The sequence below is a fragment of the Candoia aspera genome, chromosome 2 (genome assembly GCF_035149785.1).
Source record: "Candoia aspera isolate rCanAsp1 chromosome 2, rCanAsp1.hap2, whole genome shotgun sequence".
In the NCBI taxonomy this organism is placed as follows: domain Eukaryota; kingdom Metazoa; phylum Chordata; class Lepidosauria; order Squamata; family Boidae; genus Candoia; species Candoia aspera.
Window position 1 is genome coordinate 122169640 of NC_086154.1, and position 17673 is coordinate 122187312.

The 17673-nt window shown below is 41.9% G+C and overlaps 1 protein-coding gene across 1 annotated transcript in view; it reads left to right on the forward strand.

Moving 5' to 3' along the window:
• Positions 1 to 17673, forward strand: part of RGS9 (regulator of G protein signaling 9) — a 68485-nt gene that overhangs the window by 39878 nt on the left and 10934 nt on the right. Inside the window, exons 12-17 of the mRNA XM_063296539.1 lie at positions 6140 to 6253; positions 7552 to 7667; positions 8230 to 8317; positions 8874 to 9012; positions 12493 to 12578; positions 15321 to 15438. Coding sequence (XP_063152609.1) covers positions 6140 to 6253; positions 7552 to 7667; positions 8230 to 8317; positions 8874 to 9012; positions 12493 to 12578; positions 15321 to 15438 — 661 coding nt within the window. The remainder of the gene's footprint in view (positions 1 to 6139; positions 6254 to 7551; positions 7668 to 8229; positions 8318 to 8873; positions 9013 to 12492; positions 12579 to 15320; positions 15439 to 17673) is intronic.

Sequence of the window (17673 nt, forward strand, 5' to 3'; positions counted from 1 at the left end):
CAGGGGGTTTGACTCCCCAATTCAGCGACGAAGGAGTGGGGGCCATGCTGAAAGCCAAGAGGGATCAGTAGTAGCTCCTGCAGGGGAAGCGGTGCACCTGGGAACCCTGAAAGAGATACAAGTCAAATTCAATGGAGATCCCTGGCAGCTGGCATTTTTCTTGACCAACGTGTCCATTTATATGTGGGAGTTTGGGTCCTGTTTCCCCACAGAATACAAGAATGTGAGCCAGGTCGGTGCGAGGCTTTGCAGAGCCGCAGCAGATTGGTATGCACAGCTGCATGATGCCATGGCACCTGAGCTAAACAACTTGAGGGAGTTCATGAAAGCCCTGAGGGAGAGGTTCGAGAACCCGCTAGATAAGATGAGAGCAAAATCGGCAATCCAGCAGCTCAGGCAAGGGGGGAAAAGTGTGGCAGAGTATGCTATGGAGTTCAAAGCCCTGGCAGGGAAAGTCATGGACTGGTCAGAGACCACCAAGATTGATTACTTCAAGGGTGGCTTGCAACCAGAGGTCCTGAGATGGGCATTATGCAGAGGGGACCCCCCCACTCTAAAGAATGGATCTGCCTGGCTGGGGAGGTCGAGAACACCCAGTACCAATTCCGTAGGCAACTGAGAGCGCAGGTGGCAGGGAGGAATACTGCGGCTCCAGGCCAATTCCCCTTTGCCCAACGAAAGCTGTTCCGAGAGAGAGAGGACACCAAAGACCGCACCTGGAAGAAAGGCAGCTGCTTCAAATGCAGTACATACATCAAGCAGCGGAGTGTCCTTGCAGAGGATCGGAGGCAGCCAAGTCGGGAGCGAAACTGACCAAGACCCCACCACCCAAACGCAAAGGAGCTGCCATGACCACACTGGCCCTCAGAGACCTAGATGCCGGGCCACTGCTGGAGTCAAGTGAGGCCTCGGAGCCAGAAGAACAGAAGTCGGCGGGAAACGAATTTCACCTGTTTTGAATTGCGCTCACAAGCAGGTGGAAAATCCCAGGCGCAACACGCCAGCTTCTAAGGAGGAAAGGGAAGACCCTCTGATGAGTGATGACTGCCCCACGTTACTAATCAGGGTGGAATTGAAAAACTTGAGAACACGACACAAAGCCAACCTGACGGCGATGTTAGACTTGTGGTGTACCAAATGCTTAATACACCCTGAACTAATCAACACACTAAGCCTCAAAACTAAGAGACTAAAACAGCCCATCATTTTTACCCAGATGGATGGTTCCATAGCCCATGGGGGCCCCATGGAGTTTCAAACTGAAACTGTAGCCATGAGGTTGGGGGGGGGCACAAAGAGACATTGCAATTTATTGTGGCCCCCATAGCAAACTATTCAATCATATTGGGGCTGCTGTGGTTAAAAAGTAGACGACCACAAATAGACTGGGGGCTGGCTCTTTAACATTTAAAGACAGTGTTAGTAACCCACAGCCCCTACCGCCTAAGTGGAGAAACACCCAATTAGTGGGAATACTGCTGAATCAGATACCCTTGGTGAAGCCAGAGGCAGCGATAGCCATAGCAGACCAATACGCGGACGTTGTTGATATGTTTGATGAGAAAGAATCTGACCAATTGCCACCTCACAGGAAAACTGACTGTGCCATAGGAATTGACCCAGGGGCTAAGCTGCCTAAGCCAAAAATGTACTCCATGTCAGAAACTGAAAAAAAAGTCCTCAGGGAGTTTATAGATAAAAACCTAGCTAGAGGGTTTATTGAACCAGCTAATTCTCCATTAGCCACCCCAGTACTTTTCTGGGGAAAGAAAGATGGCTCCTTGAGGTTATGTACCAATTACCGTGGAATAAATGCCATTTCAGTAACCAACCAATACCCTCTGCCTCTCATGAAGGGTATGCTGTTACACGTATCGAAAGGCAAGGTATTCACCAAGCTTGATCTCAGGGAAGCCTACTTTAGAATCCGTATCAGGGAGGGGGATGAGTGGAAAACAGCTTTCAATTGCCCACTGGGATCGTATCAATACAAGGTTCTCCCTTTTGGGCCCCTGGAGTATTCATGCAATATATTAATGAAGTTCTCCATGAACATTTGTACAAAGGGGTCTTGGTGTAATTGGACGATATTCTGATCCACTCTGAAAGCTTAGAAGACCACATCCCACTGGTTAGGCAAGTGCTGCAAAAGCTAAGGGATGCCCAGCTATATGCTAAACTTTCCAAGTGTGAGTTTCACAGGAGTCAGCTAGACTACTTGGGGTATCGTATCTTTGCAAATGGCATTGAGATGGACCCAGATAAAGTACAAGACATCAGGGGCTGGGAGCCACCCCGCACCAGAAGGCACCTTCAAAGTTTTCTCGGATTCGCCAATTTATACAGACAATTTATTCCCCAATTTGCTCAAATTGCATTGCCTTTGACAGATTTAATTAAAACAAGAGGGAGGGGGGAAACATGAAAAGTGACCTCCCCAGGGGTGAAGCTCAGTTGGTCGGATGAGTGCCAAGCCTCATTTGAGCATTTAAAAACTGTTCACGGAAGAACCCATTTTGGCTCACCCAGACCCAAACTGCCCCTTTATTGTGCAGGCGGATGCCTCTGACTCTGCAATAGGGGGCCATTTTGATTCAAAAGGATGAGAACAGTTTCCCTTGCCCATGTGCTTACCTCTTCCGCAAGTTCACTGACTCTGAGCGCAATTGGCACATATGGGAGAAAGAGGCTTTTGCTGTCAAAACTGCCTTAACACATTGGAGACACTTTCTAGAGGGCTCCAAACATCCCTTTGAGGTCTGGACTGATCATAAAAACCTCCAAGCTTTACAAACCCCCAGGAAGTTAAATGGCAAACAAATTTGCTGGGCTCAATTTTTCAGCCGCTTTAATTTCACCCTTAATTTCCTCCCTGGTAAGAGGAACTTTCTGGCTGATTAACTTATTTCCCTTCCACAATATAATACGACTCACTCTGAGATTGTAGATACTATTTTTCCCCAAAACAGCTTGGAATGGCTTGCGTAACGCGCAAACAAGCGGTAGCCAGGAAAGTGAAAGTGCAGGCAGACCTGAAAGAGGAACTGCTTCAGGTGCTCCCTAACGATTCTTGGCTACAATGTTGTTGTTGTTTATTCGTTTAGTCGCTTCCGACTCTTCGTGACTTCATGGACCAGCCCACGCCAGAGCTTCCTGTCAGTCGTCAACACCCCCAGCTCCCCCAGGGACGGGTCCGTCACCTCTAGAATATCATCCATCCATCTTGCCCTTGGCCGGCCCCTCTTCCTTTTTCCCTCCACTCTCCCTAGCATCAGCATCTTCTCCAGGGTGTCCTGTCTTCTCATTATGTGGCCAAAGTATTTCAGTTTTGCCTTTAATATCATTCCCTCAAGTGAGCAGTCTGGCTTGATTTCCTGGAGGATGGATTGGTTTGATCTTCTTGCAGTCCAAGGCACTCTCAGAATTTTCCTCCAACACCACAGTTCAAAAGCATCGATCTTCCTTTGCTCAGCTTTCCTTATGGTCCAGCTCTCACAGCCATATGTTACTACAGGGAACACCATTGCTTTAACGATGCGGGCCTTTGTTGTCAGTGTGATGTCTCTGCTCTTAACTATTTTATCGAGATTTGTCATTGCTCTTCTTCCAAGGATTAAGCGTCTTCTGATTTCCTGACTGCAGTCAGCATCTGCAGTAATCTTCGCACCTAGGAATACAAAGTCTTTCACTGCTTCTACATTTTCTCCCTCTATTTGCCACTTATCAATCATGCTGGTTGCCATAATCTTGATTTTTTTGAGGTTTAGCTGCAAACCAGCTTTTGCACTTTCTTCTTTCACCTTCATCATAAGGCTCCTCACTTCCTCTTCACTTTCAGCCATCAAAGTGGTATCATCTGCATATCTGAGATTGTTAATGTTTCTTCCAGCGATTTTAACTCCAGCCTTGGATTCCTCAAGGCCAGCTTGTCGCATGATGTGTTCTGCGTACAAGTTGAATAGGTAGGGTGAGAGTATACAGCCCTGCCGTACTCCTTTCCCAATCTTAAACCAGTCCGTTGTTCCGTGGTCTGTTCTTACTGTTGCTACTTGGTTGTTATACAGATTCTTCAGGAGGCATACAAGATGACTTGGTATCCCCATACCACGAAGAACTTGCCACAATTTGTTATGGTCCACACAGTCAAAGGCTTTAGAATAGTCAATAAAACAGAAATAGATGCTTTTCTGAAACTCCCTGGCTTTTTCCATTATCCAGCAGAAATTGGCAATTTGGTCTCTAGTTCCTCTGCCTTTTCTAAACCCAGCTTGTACATCTGGCAATTCTTGCTCCATGAATTGCTGAAGTCTACCTTGCAGGATCTTGAGCATTACCTTACTGGCATGTGAAATGAGTGCCACTGTTCGATAGTTTGAACATTCTTTAGTGTTTCCCTTTTTTGGTATGGGGATATAAGTTGATTTTTTCCAATCTGATGGCCATTCTTGTGTTTTCCAAATTTGCTGGCATATAGCATGCATTACCTTGACAGCATCATCTTGCAAGATTTTGAACAGTTCAGCTGGGATGCCGTTGTCTCCTGCTGCCTTGTTATTAGCAATGCTTCTTAAGGCCCATTCAACCTCACTCTTCAGGATGTCTGGCTCTAGCTCACTGACCACACCGTCAAAGCTATCCCCAATATTGTTATCCTTCCTATACAGGTCTTCTGTATATTCTTGCCACCTTTTCTTGATCTCTTCTTCTTCTGTTATGTCCTTGCCATCTTTGTTTTTGATCATACCCATTTTTGCCTGGAGCTCAGTCTACTCTCAAGCAATTCCTACATTGCTACATTAGCTTCCAGCAGGATGATTGGGTTGATCTCCTCCTCTTTGCTGAGGTTGCTTACAACAATGCAGTTCATCAGAGTACTGGATTTTTGCCTTTCTGCATTGTCTATGGCCAGGACTTTGTTCCAATCCAAACTTCAGCTCTCCCTGACTCTTCAGTTGCTGATTGGGCTACTCAGATTGCCACGGACTGGCCGATCATTTGTCAAGCCCTGGATCATGCCCACAACACACATAAGAAATTTGCTGATCTCCATGGGCGCCCGGAGTGGAAAATGAAAGTAGGGGATTTGGTTTACCTTTCTACAAAATTCCTCCGATCTCAACAACCTTCTAAAAAGTTAGCCCCTAAATTTGTTGGACCTTTTCCCATTGTTAAAATCATTAACCTAGTGACTGTACAGTTACAACTACCTTCCACTCTTAAATGACTTCATCCTGTCTTTCATTGCAGCTTACTTAAACCAGCTCCGGACTGTTCTGAGTGGCACCAACCTGCACCAATCCCTCCACCCATCATGATTGATGGCCATCAACATTTTGAAGTCAAAGAAATCCTGGACTCTCATTTTCATCGAAAAACATTGCAGTACTTGATAAAATGGAAACACTTTCTAGATCCTGAACGGATTGATGCATGTCATGTAAACACATCTCTTTTAACAAGGAAGTTTCATTTCAGATACCCTTCCAAACCCTCCCCTTACTAACACTTTCCCCACCCTATCCTTCCCCTTTTCATTTTTGCATTGTTTTTTTTGTTGGGAGGCAATATGTCAGATTCCTCCAATCAAAAGTTTCACAGAGCCCCTTATCGGAGTATCTTCCATTGCTTCCTTATCAGTAGGTCAGACTCTCTGTCGCCAGATGGGAGGGGGTGTTGCGATGGAGTGTGAATTGCATTATTATGGCTAGAGATTTATGGTGGTTCACATCAAGGCCAGTCAGTAGAGATACACTAGCAACCCCACCTGGATGGGAAGGGGGGTGACATACTTTCGTGGGAAAGGAAGGCAATCAAGGAAATGTAGTTTTAAATGTATGTTCTAGCAGGAATTCTCCATTCACAGCTTTACTTCTGTCCTAGCCATTTTGCTTCATTAAACAGTTAAAGGATCCTGGTCTCCTGACTGTCATTGTGTGAATGCTCGAATGGTCTAGTGCTGACAGGCACATCAATAATAAGCTAGATATGAAACTGCAAGTGTTATCATATCAGGAGTGAAATGTTCTTCATGCTGGCAAGTCATTGGAAACCAATGTGAATAATGTTAATTCATTTATTTATTCTGGGTTAAAACACTGCACGTAGATGATCCTCCATTTTTTGTCTCCGATATTTTCAGAATAGTGAAATACTGTGAACAGTTCTGCTCCAACGATCCCATAATCTCAGGATGCCTCCCCAGCAACCCGTGGCTTACCGATGATGTGGATTTTTGGGAACTCAATGCAAAACTGTATGTGTTACATTTAATTCAGCTTTTGAGTTACATTGACTGTAACCCATTTTTTTCCTTTTTCCTTTTCTTTTAGTATCAGAGCAACTTTCAGTTGTTTATGAATTTCTGTTTCCTTCTTCCTGCTTAATAGGGCAGGGGCAGGGGGGAATTACATTACTTTACCTGGAGACAGTACTGCTCTTTTTTAAAGTTTTAAGGCAAAGCAAGAAGGCACTGTTGTGCTTCTTGCTTTCATCATCCATTCTGGTTTTACTATTTTTCTGCCTGCATTAGCAAACAGAAGGTAAGAAAGAATGGGAAAAACAGAATAGTGGGTGCTGTAGAAGTAGTGAGTTATCACCCTTTGAAACTTTTTTAAGGAGCAAGGATTGCATCTGGTTGAAGACCTTATGATCCTGATGATATCTTCCTTTCTATTTTGTCAACTGTGCCTACAGCTTTGGAAAGGAGAGGAGACATTTGTTATTTGAGTAAACATTCTGACAAATGTAAACTCTAAATTTACATTATAATTTAGAATGAACCATTTTGATGTTTATATGGGGAAGATCTTATCAGTGCATGCTTTGCACTTGACTGTAGATGCCACTATAAAATTTACTCTCTCTGCCTGCAGTGTGCATTCTCCAAAATTTAATTAGGATTAATGCTTTTATCTATGGTGGAAAAATCAAGAATCAAAAACAAAGTGAAATAATTGTGTGAATTAAAGGGAAATATGTTCCTATAATGCTCCTAAAAATATTACAATACTTAATCACTGGCTATTTCAGACAGCATTACCTAGCCAACTTTGGCTATCTTGAAAAAGCTAAGCAAGGATGGGTCTAAATAGTACTTGGGTACTATCACAGGATATAGGCTAGACTAGGAAGTTGGGAAATCGTTGTCAGAAAATGGCAAACCATTTCTGGTTTTTCTTAAGAAAATAGTATTTCTGTTCAGAAAATAATATTTCCACGTCCATGTAGTTACTAGGAGTAACACTTGACCTGACGGACACTTTTTCTTACCTGCAACATCCTGACTTGAGTTGCTGTATCATAGCATATTAGAAGATAGAGGAAAAAAATCAGTCAAAAGCAGTCAAGATACTCAAGTGTGAATGCATGTTTGTACAGGAAGGACAGGCAGAATTCTCCTTTCTGTCAAAACACAAAACAAAATGGACAGCCTCAAAAAAATTGATTTCAGGGAGAAACAGCACTGTTTATTTATAAACAAACATATGGGCACATCCATGAAGTCTTCAGAAATCTATCTTAATTTAAAGAAGACATTTTCCTTTTTTGCAGGGTAGAAATCCCCACCAAAGCACGGGTGGAGAAATGGGCCTTAAACTTTAGCGAGCTGATGAAGGATCCCAAAGGCCGCCAGAGTTTCCAGCTGTTCCTGAAGAAGGAATTTAGTGGTAGGTGTGAAGTTGTGCCTGCTTTTCCACCTGTCAAGGTCTTCTATACAGAAGATGATACTGATGTCACCCACAGCAAGCTGAGAGGAATTTTATGTACAGAAAGTGATTTAATCCCTTAATTATTTGTAAGGTGATATGGGATAATATTGCAGCTATCTGTGATGAGAATAAAGCTGTGACTTATTATAGATTTTGTCTATGAGATGAGAATTCAGTTTATGCTCAAGGCACAAAACAATCTTCATGGTTTAATAAAAGGGCTCGAAAACATTAATCTTTTGTCCTTTACAAATTTCCCTGGTTTGGGACATTCATAAATAAGAAGGGGGTGTAATTTGATGGCCATATACTACAGAAAACAATTCCCATGTTTTTAGCATTTTGGTAATGGGAAATTGTTTGTTTTGATTTGGAGAGGGAAGTCAGAAAAATTGTACCTGCTAATGTTCTGGTCTTAGTATGCATTTGGTCACTCTAGACTTACACTAATTCTGTTTATAATATTGTGTTACAAGATTTCATATCATACAATGCTATTTTTCCTTCCTGTTTAATTCAGGGGAGAATCTGGGGTTTTGGGAAGCTTGTGAGGATTTGAAGTATGGAGATCAATCCAAAGTAAAGGAAAAAGCAGAAGAAATTTACAAGTGAGATAATAATAGTCTGAAATCTTTCTAGCGTCTTTTCTTGTTCTGTTTAGTTCCATTTCTGTATTCTGTGATTAAGCAGTGAAAGGAATGGTCATTCAAATACATTCCAGAATATAATCATATCATACCATACTGGAAATAAAATACTGTATCCAACAGTAGAATCCAACAGTACCAGGTTTTTATTCAGAATTCTACTTCTTCCGAACCCTGTGGCTTATTTATTTATTTGATTTTTATCCCACCTTTGTTTCTGGTCAACTCGCTGTAGAGCGTGACACTTTCTCACTGAAGAAGTCTACACTATACCCTAGCTGAAATGTCAGCTGGAGCTGATGAAAATACTCTCAAAGATTTCAGTGGGTAGTTGTTGGCTTTAGTACTGTAATATTAATTCTGCACATTATTAGTTATTGACATAATATTTGAGATATGTGAAACTGATGCACTATCAGTTCATGTTTAAAAAGCAAACAAAAAATGCTTGTTGATGGGGAAAAAAATCTCCCTGATTTTATTAAATATTTCTCCTCTTTATAATCTTCAATTCCAGAACTTTCTTGGCACCAGGAGCAAGACGTTGGATTAATATTGATAGCACCACTATGGGTATTACAGTCAGAGGTCTCAAAAACCCTCACCGTTATGTCTTAGATGCTGCACAGACTCATATTTATATGCTCATGAAAAAGGTTGGTCATTTTGCTTTTCAATTTGGATTTCTGTTCCAGTCATCTAGGTATTTTGGGTGGAAAAATATGTACACACACACACACACACACACACAGATACAGATACACAGATACAGACAGAGAGAGATATCTCTTCCTTGTCACTCCAAAGAGAACACGTTGGAACAGCTCATTTTGAGGACAGATAATTCGGGGTTGACTCCACATGATTTTGATCATACGAAATGAATGATTTTCATACAAGAATACGTTTTTTAAGAGTCAGGAGCTGAGATGTCCTGGGCATTGAAATGGACAAGGTCCTTGTGTCTGTTAGTCCAACCATCTGTTTGGTAGATCCTGGCCCCTCCTGGGTTATTAAAGCAGCCTGGCCAGCGAAACCAGGGTGGGTTCATGTGGTGGTTTCAGCCTCTTTGAAAGAGGGGGTGGTCCCACAAGCCTTGAAGGAGGCAGTGGTTTGTCACCTCCTCAAGAGGTCATCTCTGGACCCTTTCTTGTTGGAGAATTATTGGCCAGTTTCCAATTGCCTCTTTCTGGGGAAGGTTGTGGAAAAGGTGGTTGGATTACAGCTACAGAGGATCCTGGAGGAAACGGATTATCTGGACCCGTTTCAGTCTGGCTTCAGGCCAGGGTACAGTACAGAGACAGCATTGGTTGCACTTGCTGATGACCTTTGGCGGAGTTGGGATGGGGTGGTAAATCCATCCTAATGCTCCTTGATCTCTTAGTGGCTTTTAATACTGTTGACCACAGTATCCTTCTGGACCAGTTGTGGGGGTTAGGAGTGGGAGGCACTGTGCTCCAGCAGTTCACCTCTTTCCTCAGTGGCCAGTTGCAGTCAGAGATGGTGGGGGAGAGGTTGTGTCCACGGCCCCTTGTGTGGGTTGCCTCAGGGCTCAAAGTTCTCCCCTCTCCTGTTCAACATCTACATGAAACCACTGGGTGAGGTCATCTGCCAGTTCGGGGTGTGGTATTATCAGTATGCTGATGATACCCAGCTCTACATATCAACCCCGAGCAGCACAGGTGAAGCTCTCAATGTCCTGACCTAATATCTGGAGGCTGTTTGGGTCTGGATGGGGTGGAACAGACTTCGGCTCAATCCTAACAAGACTGAGTGGCTGTGGCTGTTTGGACCCCCTAGGTTAGGGATGTAACCATTCTTGGTCTTGGATTGGGCTGCACTTTCCCAGTCAAGACTGGTGTGCAACTTGGAGGTCCTTCTGGACTCGCAGTTACTGCTCGAAGTCCTTGTGTGCCAGTTGCATCCTTTACTCAATCAGGAGGCCCTTCAGACAGTCACTCATGTCCTGGTCACCTCATGCTTGGATTATCGCAATGGGCCCTACATGCAACTGCCCTTGAAGACCACCCGGAAGCTACAGCTGGTTTAAAATTCAGTGGTGCAAGCAGTAACAGGCACCTCTCAATAGGCCCATGTGTCACCACTACTATGCGAGTTGCACTGGCTGCCAGTTGGCTTCCAAGTTATCACCTGTAAAGCCCTGTATGGCACAGGGCCTGGATACCTGAGAGACTGCTTATATCCAATTGTGTCTGCCCACCTGGAGCATTGCAGCAAAGTGAGTGTGCTTCAGGTCCCCTCCATTAAATATTGCCTTCTTGTGGGACCTAGGAAGCCTTCTCTGTTGAAGCCTCCATAGTCTGGAACCGCATCCCCTCAGAGGTAAGGCTGGCACCCTCTCTCCTAGGGTTCCAGAAAACCTTGAAAATCTGGCTTTGGTCCCAGGCCTGGGGTTGATGTTTGTCATTGTTTAGTGGCCCCAGTTTTGTACTGTGGATTTTGTTAGCAGAGTATTTTAGTCTGGGCTGCCTGTTGATTTAATGTTTGTGGAGTCCTTGGTGCTCTTTGAGTTTGGTTGTTTGCTTGCAGAGGTTTCATTATCCAACTAGGTAACGTCTTCCGTGTTGATGTTGTTACCTAGTCAGGGAATGAAACATCTGCAAACAAACAACCAAGCTTGGTGCTCAGAGAGCACTAAGGACTCCACAGTTCAACCCTGAGCTACAGATATTCTCTTCTATTGGATTTAATGTTTCTCCCCATTTTTATGTTTTTTAGTTTTGTATGCTGCCCAGAGTCCACTGGAGTTGGGTGGCCAAAATAAATAAATAAATAAAAATACAATAAGAGCAATTCTGAAAATATCAGAAAAGCAGAATATCTTTAACTGTTGTTATTTTCCTCCAAAGTAACACAGAACTAGAGGTTTTTTTTTAAAAAAACAAACTACTAGAGTCCTGTTTCCTATACTCCACTTTTGCCTACATAGTTGATTTTAAAATAATAGTAATATACAGTAAGCAATTATCTGAGTAAAGAAGTCATTTTGTGTTATTATAGTGGTTATTTAACCATAGATTTGCACAACTGAAGACACCAAATGGCCATGTAGCCTAAAGACAAATACAGAGTCAGTATAATCATCCTTCTTCCAACCTTGATCAATCTATACAAATCCATTTTCAACAGGCCACACATGTAAAAGTACCCTACAAGTTGGTTATATAATAACAACTCTGGATTAGTCATACTAATGTATCAAGCTCGACTCTACCCATAATGGAGGAACGGTTGGTGAAGATAATGGAGCTTGGGGAGATGGCTAAATTAACTTCTTTGATCAGAGAAAAAACAGTATCTACATTTATGGCTGACTGGAAACCCCTTATAGACTTTTCCATGAAACAGAAAAAAATGCACTTATGGCTTGTGGTTTTGATGATTAGGAAAAAAAATAGATAATAGAAAAAAGTGAGCTTTTTTTTGTAATCATCAGAACCACTTTTTATTCTTTTTCCACTTTTCCTTTTTCCTTCTTTCTTTCTTTGCTCCTTTTCTTCTTTATTAGTTTGTGTTAGTTTTTATGTTCTTTGTAAAATGTTTAATAACATTCATTAAAGAAAACTAATGTATCAAGCTTTACCCTTGGACAACTCGAACACTGAATAGATAATTTTTGTTTCTTATGCAGCTAAAACATGTTGTCATAAAACGGGGGAGAGGAATTGATAGTGGTATACTAAAACCTTTGGGTGACAACTTATTTTATTATTAATTGTTGTTATTACTATTTACTTATTTTATTTCAGTCCGTGTATGTTGCCACCCATTTTGCAACAGCAAGTCTGGGTTCAATGCTCAATACAACCTAACAACAGCAACAATATACAACTTCTTTCCCAGCCCCTATTGCATATTTCAGCATCTGAGAAAACAACTTCCTTGCCTTGCTTTTTTGTGAATTCTAACCACATGAGCTTTAATTTAACCAGTGGTTTCTCGAGATGCGTATTTAACATCGAGAAGAGATGTTTTCTTGTGCTACTTGGTGAGAATATTCTCCTCTTGCCTCTAGTCCCAGCCTCTTTGACTCCTAAACAGCTGTAAAGAAAGATGATTTTAATTAGGATGCTTGTAATCTACAACTACCAGTTTCCCTTTCTTTTCCCTAGTAGGATTCTTATGGTCGCTATTTAAAGTCTCCAATATACAAAGAAATGTTGTCCAAGGCAATTATACCACAAGAAGCAGTTAAAAAAAGGCAAGTCATCTGGGGTTTAATTATGGTTTCTTCACTATTGGTTTAAATTAGGGACTAAGGGAACATGCTGTGATTTAGACATTTGCACAATTTAAGGTAGTCTTTCCCTGGGGAAAAGTATCTGACTTCCAGTTTGATAATCAGAGACAGCATGTTCTTAAATATTTATATTACAGTACTCGTTAATGAAGAGTTCGTAAGAGAAGAGGAAGATGAAGATACCTAAGAGAGAGAAAATCACATTTTTTTTTTCCTGTATACTTTCTTTTTACAATTTCAAGATGTCTTGGAATTAGAACTTAGATGCTTCCATAATAGCCTTTGGAAGTGACTTCATATTAATAAAGTATAACACGTGTATATTTAACTTATACCATTTGCATAATATAGCAGTCTCATCATGTGCATGCACAGCTACTTCACATGCAGGGAAGACAGAAGCAGCTTCTGAAGGAGCCATGCAAGCCTGGAAAAAGACATGTCTGTGTATGATTCAAAAAGGGGTGCTTTGTATGTGTTCCTGGGTGTTCCAAAGCACTTCTTTCAAAGAATTTGCACAAGGAGCCAAAAGTCATGACAGCTTCCTTCTGAGAATCACTGGAATATTTCCAATATTCCTTAACATGTAATGGGGCAGAAGGATCTCACTGAAGATCACTTAAGTGAATTGGAAGACCTTTCTAGCATCTGATCCAAAAATATTTATCATGATTTTATTAGTACATCTACTGAGCATATTTCCACCCAAAGTTTCTTACAAAGTGCCTTACATAATAAAATAGAATAAAAAAGATACTTATCCATAGTTTTGCAAAATATTGAGCTTGCAGAATACTGTTTGGTTAGCATCTTTTTGAGATACTTATCTGTAATCCATCTTTTTGAGATAAGGGACGTGGTGGCGCTGCGGGTTAAACCGCTGAGCTGCTGAGCTTGCCGATCGAAAGGTTGGCGGTTCGAATCTGCGCGGCGGGGTGAGCTCCCGTTGCTAGTCCCAGCTCCTGCACACCAAGCAGTTCGAAAACATGCAAATGTGAGTAGATTAATTGGTACCGCTTCGGCGGGAAGGTAACGGTGTTCCATGCAGTCATGCCGGCCACATGACCACGGACGGGTCCTTACGGACAACGCCGGCTCCAAGGCTTAGAAACGGAGATGAGCACTGCCCGCTAGAGTCGGACACGACTGGACTTTACGTCAAGGGAAACCTTTACCTTTACCTAGCATCTTTTTGAGATACTTATCTGTAATCCATTTTTACAACAAATATTTACAGTGAGCAATAAAAGGAATCAACTATAGATCTTGGGCAGGATTGGTTGGTTACCCCTCCTCACGCCCCACACGAGATGGCAGAGCCAGGTCTTCACCCCTTTCTGGAAGGCTGGGGGAGTGGGGGCCTGCCTCACCTCTGGGGGAAGAATGTTCCATAGGGCAGGGGCAATATTTCCCAATGCATGTCCCTGAATGTTGAAAATTATGTACCTGCCCTTCATATGTTACATATTTATACCAAGAAATAACAGAGCTACTGAGAGCCAGTTTGGTCTAGTGGTTAATGTTCTGGGCTAGAAACCAGGAGTCTGTGTGTTCTAGTCCTGCCTTAGGCATGAAAGCCGGCTGGGTGACCTTGGGCCAGTCCCTGTCTCACAGCCCAACTCAGTGCAATGTAGACTAGCCTCCACGTGGTGCACCCCAGGCAACGTGACTTGTCATGGCTAAATAGTCCACACATCTGGCTGCTGGACCTCACAAGGATTTCCCAGCAAGAAAAAGCAGCATGAACATCGAACTGCTATGCCATATGATTAAAAAAAAAACAGAGCTACTGTATGATTGTTGAATTATGGCAGACACAATTGCAAGAGAAAATGTGAAGCAAACTGTGTACCTTAATTCCATGTTATTTTGAGGTATGCTAATTTATATCATCCATCTCTTTAAGATGCCATGTTCTTTAGCTTTTTAAAATATTATAGGCTGCAGTCCACTGCAGCAGGGGTTTCAGATGTCTTTGAGCTGGTGGGTACATTTGGAATTTTGGAAGCATGTTGTGAGCACTTTTATGTATTGGCTGCCAAGTGGAAACATGCCTATTTACACAATGTCTGCAGTGGTAGCTCTGGCTAGTCATAAAACCCCAATTGGCCTAAGCGAAAAAACATGCCCAAGAAGTGAAGTAAAAGACCAACATGGATGCCAGATCATGCTTTCTACTTTCAAAGTACAACAAAATATACCTGTTCACAGAAAACTAGTGATGTTCAGAGAAAGGACATAAAGAAAAATGTACAGATCAACTAGGTGCCCACAGTGTGTATACCTACATACCCATATTTATTGTATATATACACACACACACTTCACACACACATGCACACTTCATACATACATACACACTTCATACATACACATCATACATACACTTCATACACACGCACACACATTTCATACACACACCCACTTCATACCCACATACACTTCATACATATTTACACACATACATACTTCATACCCTTACACACTTCATACACACACACACACACACACACACACATAGGATCCAGAGCCAAATGTGGAAATCAAGATGATCCAGGAGACTGGCCTTTGCAGTATACTGGTTTCCCTGGTAATTCTTAATTAAAATGTTAAAATTTAAGCGAGGAGGAAGTATTTGTTGACACTGTATTGCCTTTCGTTGTCATCCATAGTAACCCTCTGGTGTTTTGTTTTTGTTTTTAGCTCTAATAACCCCTTTGTTCGCAAGCACCTCCGCTCCAGTCCGAGCCCCATCCTCTTGAGGCAGCTGGAGGAAGAAGCCAGAGCCAAGGAAGCCGCGACCAATGTGGACATCACCCAGGTTATGAGCAAGCTGGACCGTAGAAGCCAGCTTAAGCAGGAGGCCCTGCCTGCTAAGTAGGGCCCGGGTGCTGTAAAGCACCTGGCAGGAGAAAGGCCACAGAGCCGTGAGGATGCTGGCTGCACATAGGGCTGCGTTTCCTCCCCCCAGCCTGCAGGTGCCACTGGGGTTTCATCATTAGCAATCCATTTCTCTCCCTCCCTCCTTGCCTTCCTCCCATCTACAGCTGGCTGTTGCCATGGCATCCAGAACAGTGTCACGTCATCAGTCCTTGCTGATAGAATCCTAGAACACAGGTGGCAAAAAAGTCACCTTGTGAGTATTGCAGTGACATTTCCTATATCAGATGAGCTCGTTTTACACTGTGTTTTCTATAAACTTCCCACCCACATATACAAACACTGAAGTCTGGATACCATGGCAACCAGCTGCCTGGCTTCTCTATGCCTGTAAATAACAAAGAAAAAGGGCTGAACAATCCTATTGCAAGACATCAGCCAGAACTGAATCTTCTTTCAAGATATGAACAATCTGGTCATTGCCTAGAGAACAAGTCAGGAATTTGATAAGGAGCAGACCCTGAGGAAGGAGGCTAGTGGACACATTTAAATAATGGTGCATATTCCAGATTTACTTTATGTTGGTTGGTATACCCATTAATATCATTTACCCATTTAATATCATTGATCAATATATAACCATTCATATTCAGAATAGTTATATAATGACCAATGTTGGGTTATTTTCATTTTCATTTTAGAAAATTTTTGCAGATAATGTACAGATTATTTTTTAGCTTTAATGAGAGTGGTCCAGGTTAACATGCAGTAGTAGGATAGCATCTTCCTGTGTGGCATATATTTCAGATTTCCTAAGCAGTTTAAAGATCCTAGCTGCTCAGGTGCTTAATCATTTTCCTGATCACTATTTAAAGGCAAGCTCTTAATGGATACTTACAAGTCTACCGGATGAATTTATTTTATATTAAAGGATATGCTAAGATCAATATCCTTCACCAAATTCCAAGGTTAAAATACCATTGGTTTTTCAGTGCAGAACATTTACCCCCAAATGGAAAACCTAATCTCTTAAGGGGTAGGGGAAGCTTGAGGGTGCTGAAGTGAAAATAATGCAATAATGGAGTATAAGAGGAATTTTTCTAAAATACTTTCAGAACCATACAGTATCTGTTGGTCTTTTCTAGAGAGCAATTTTTTGTAATTTCAAAAGGCATTATATTTACATTGGTGTTCTACGTAACTAGTTTCCCACAGTGTCAGCATGAATAGAACTTTAAGCTAGAAGAGTGCTAGACTGGATAGTTTGTAATGGAGCATTTCTTTCCATGCTGTCTGCATGGGAGCCCTCTTTCTTTTAAATTTTTTCTAGCCTGAGGATCTGAAGATGACTTCTTTTTCTTTGCATTTAAACTTGTAGTGATCATAGCAAACCAATTGAGCGGTATGCTAAGTATATGCCTGTCATTTAGGCTTGACTGCCATGTGGCTCAAAGCAGGCAGAGGTCAAAGGCCCCTGAACTATATTGATTGGAAATGCCAGAACAAATCTATTATTTCTTGCTTCCACCATGAGCAATGTCAGCAAAACCTAAAAGCTTGCACAGTAGAAAGGTGATGGTGAATTGCAGGATCAACCCTTTGTTTAAATAATCTACAGCTATTAATCATGGGTCTGTGTGTTTGAAATATTTCAGTGGTTTATGAACAACTAAGTGGAATTGGGGCTCACATAACTTCTCAGTATGTTTCATTCATTTTCAGGCAAGTTAGTTCATTACACAGATACTATTTCTATCATTTGAACTAGATGGGCTTAGGTCGACTTTCAGTTCTGACCTTTTTGTCGCTCCTTTTCATCATCTCTTGCAAAATACAAGGAATGGTTTGAGAATCTCTGTGATACTGGCAGGACTAGAGTACCATAGTCAAAAAGGCCATGAGACAATACGAAGGATCTGATCTTAAAACAATTCTAGGAGTGATAATTTCTGTTAGATCAAAGAAATCTAAAGGTAGCCCAGCAGTATTGCTATAATTTAGGCAGAGCTTCACGAGACTCTCAACTCTGAAAATGCAACTATGAAGATTAATTAAATGTTCTATCTGTTTAGAAAAGTCAACGTTGTAGCTATATAATACACCAAAATAATGTTTTGAAACTCATTTGGGTAATGTCAGGGTTCCTTAGAATCTTTTCAAGGGTTCCTTAGTAATA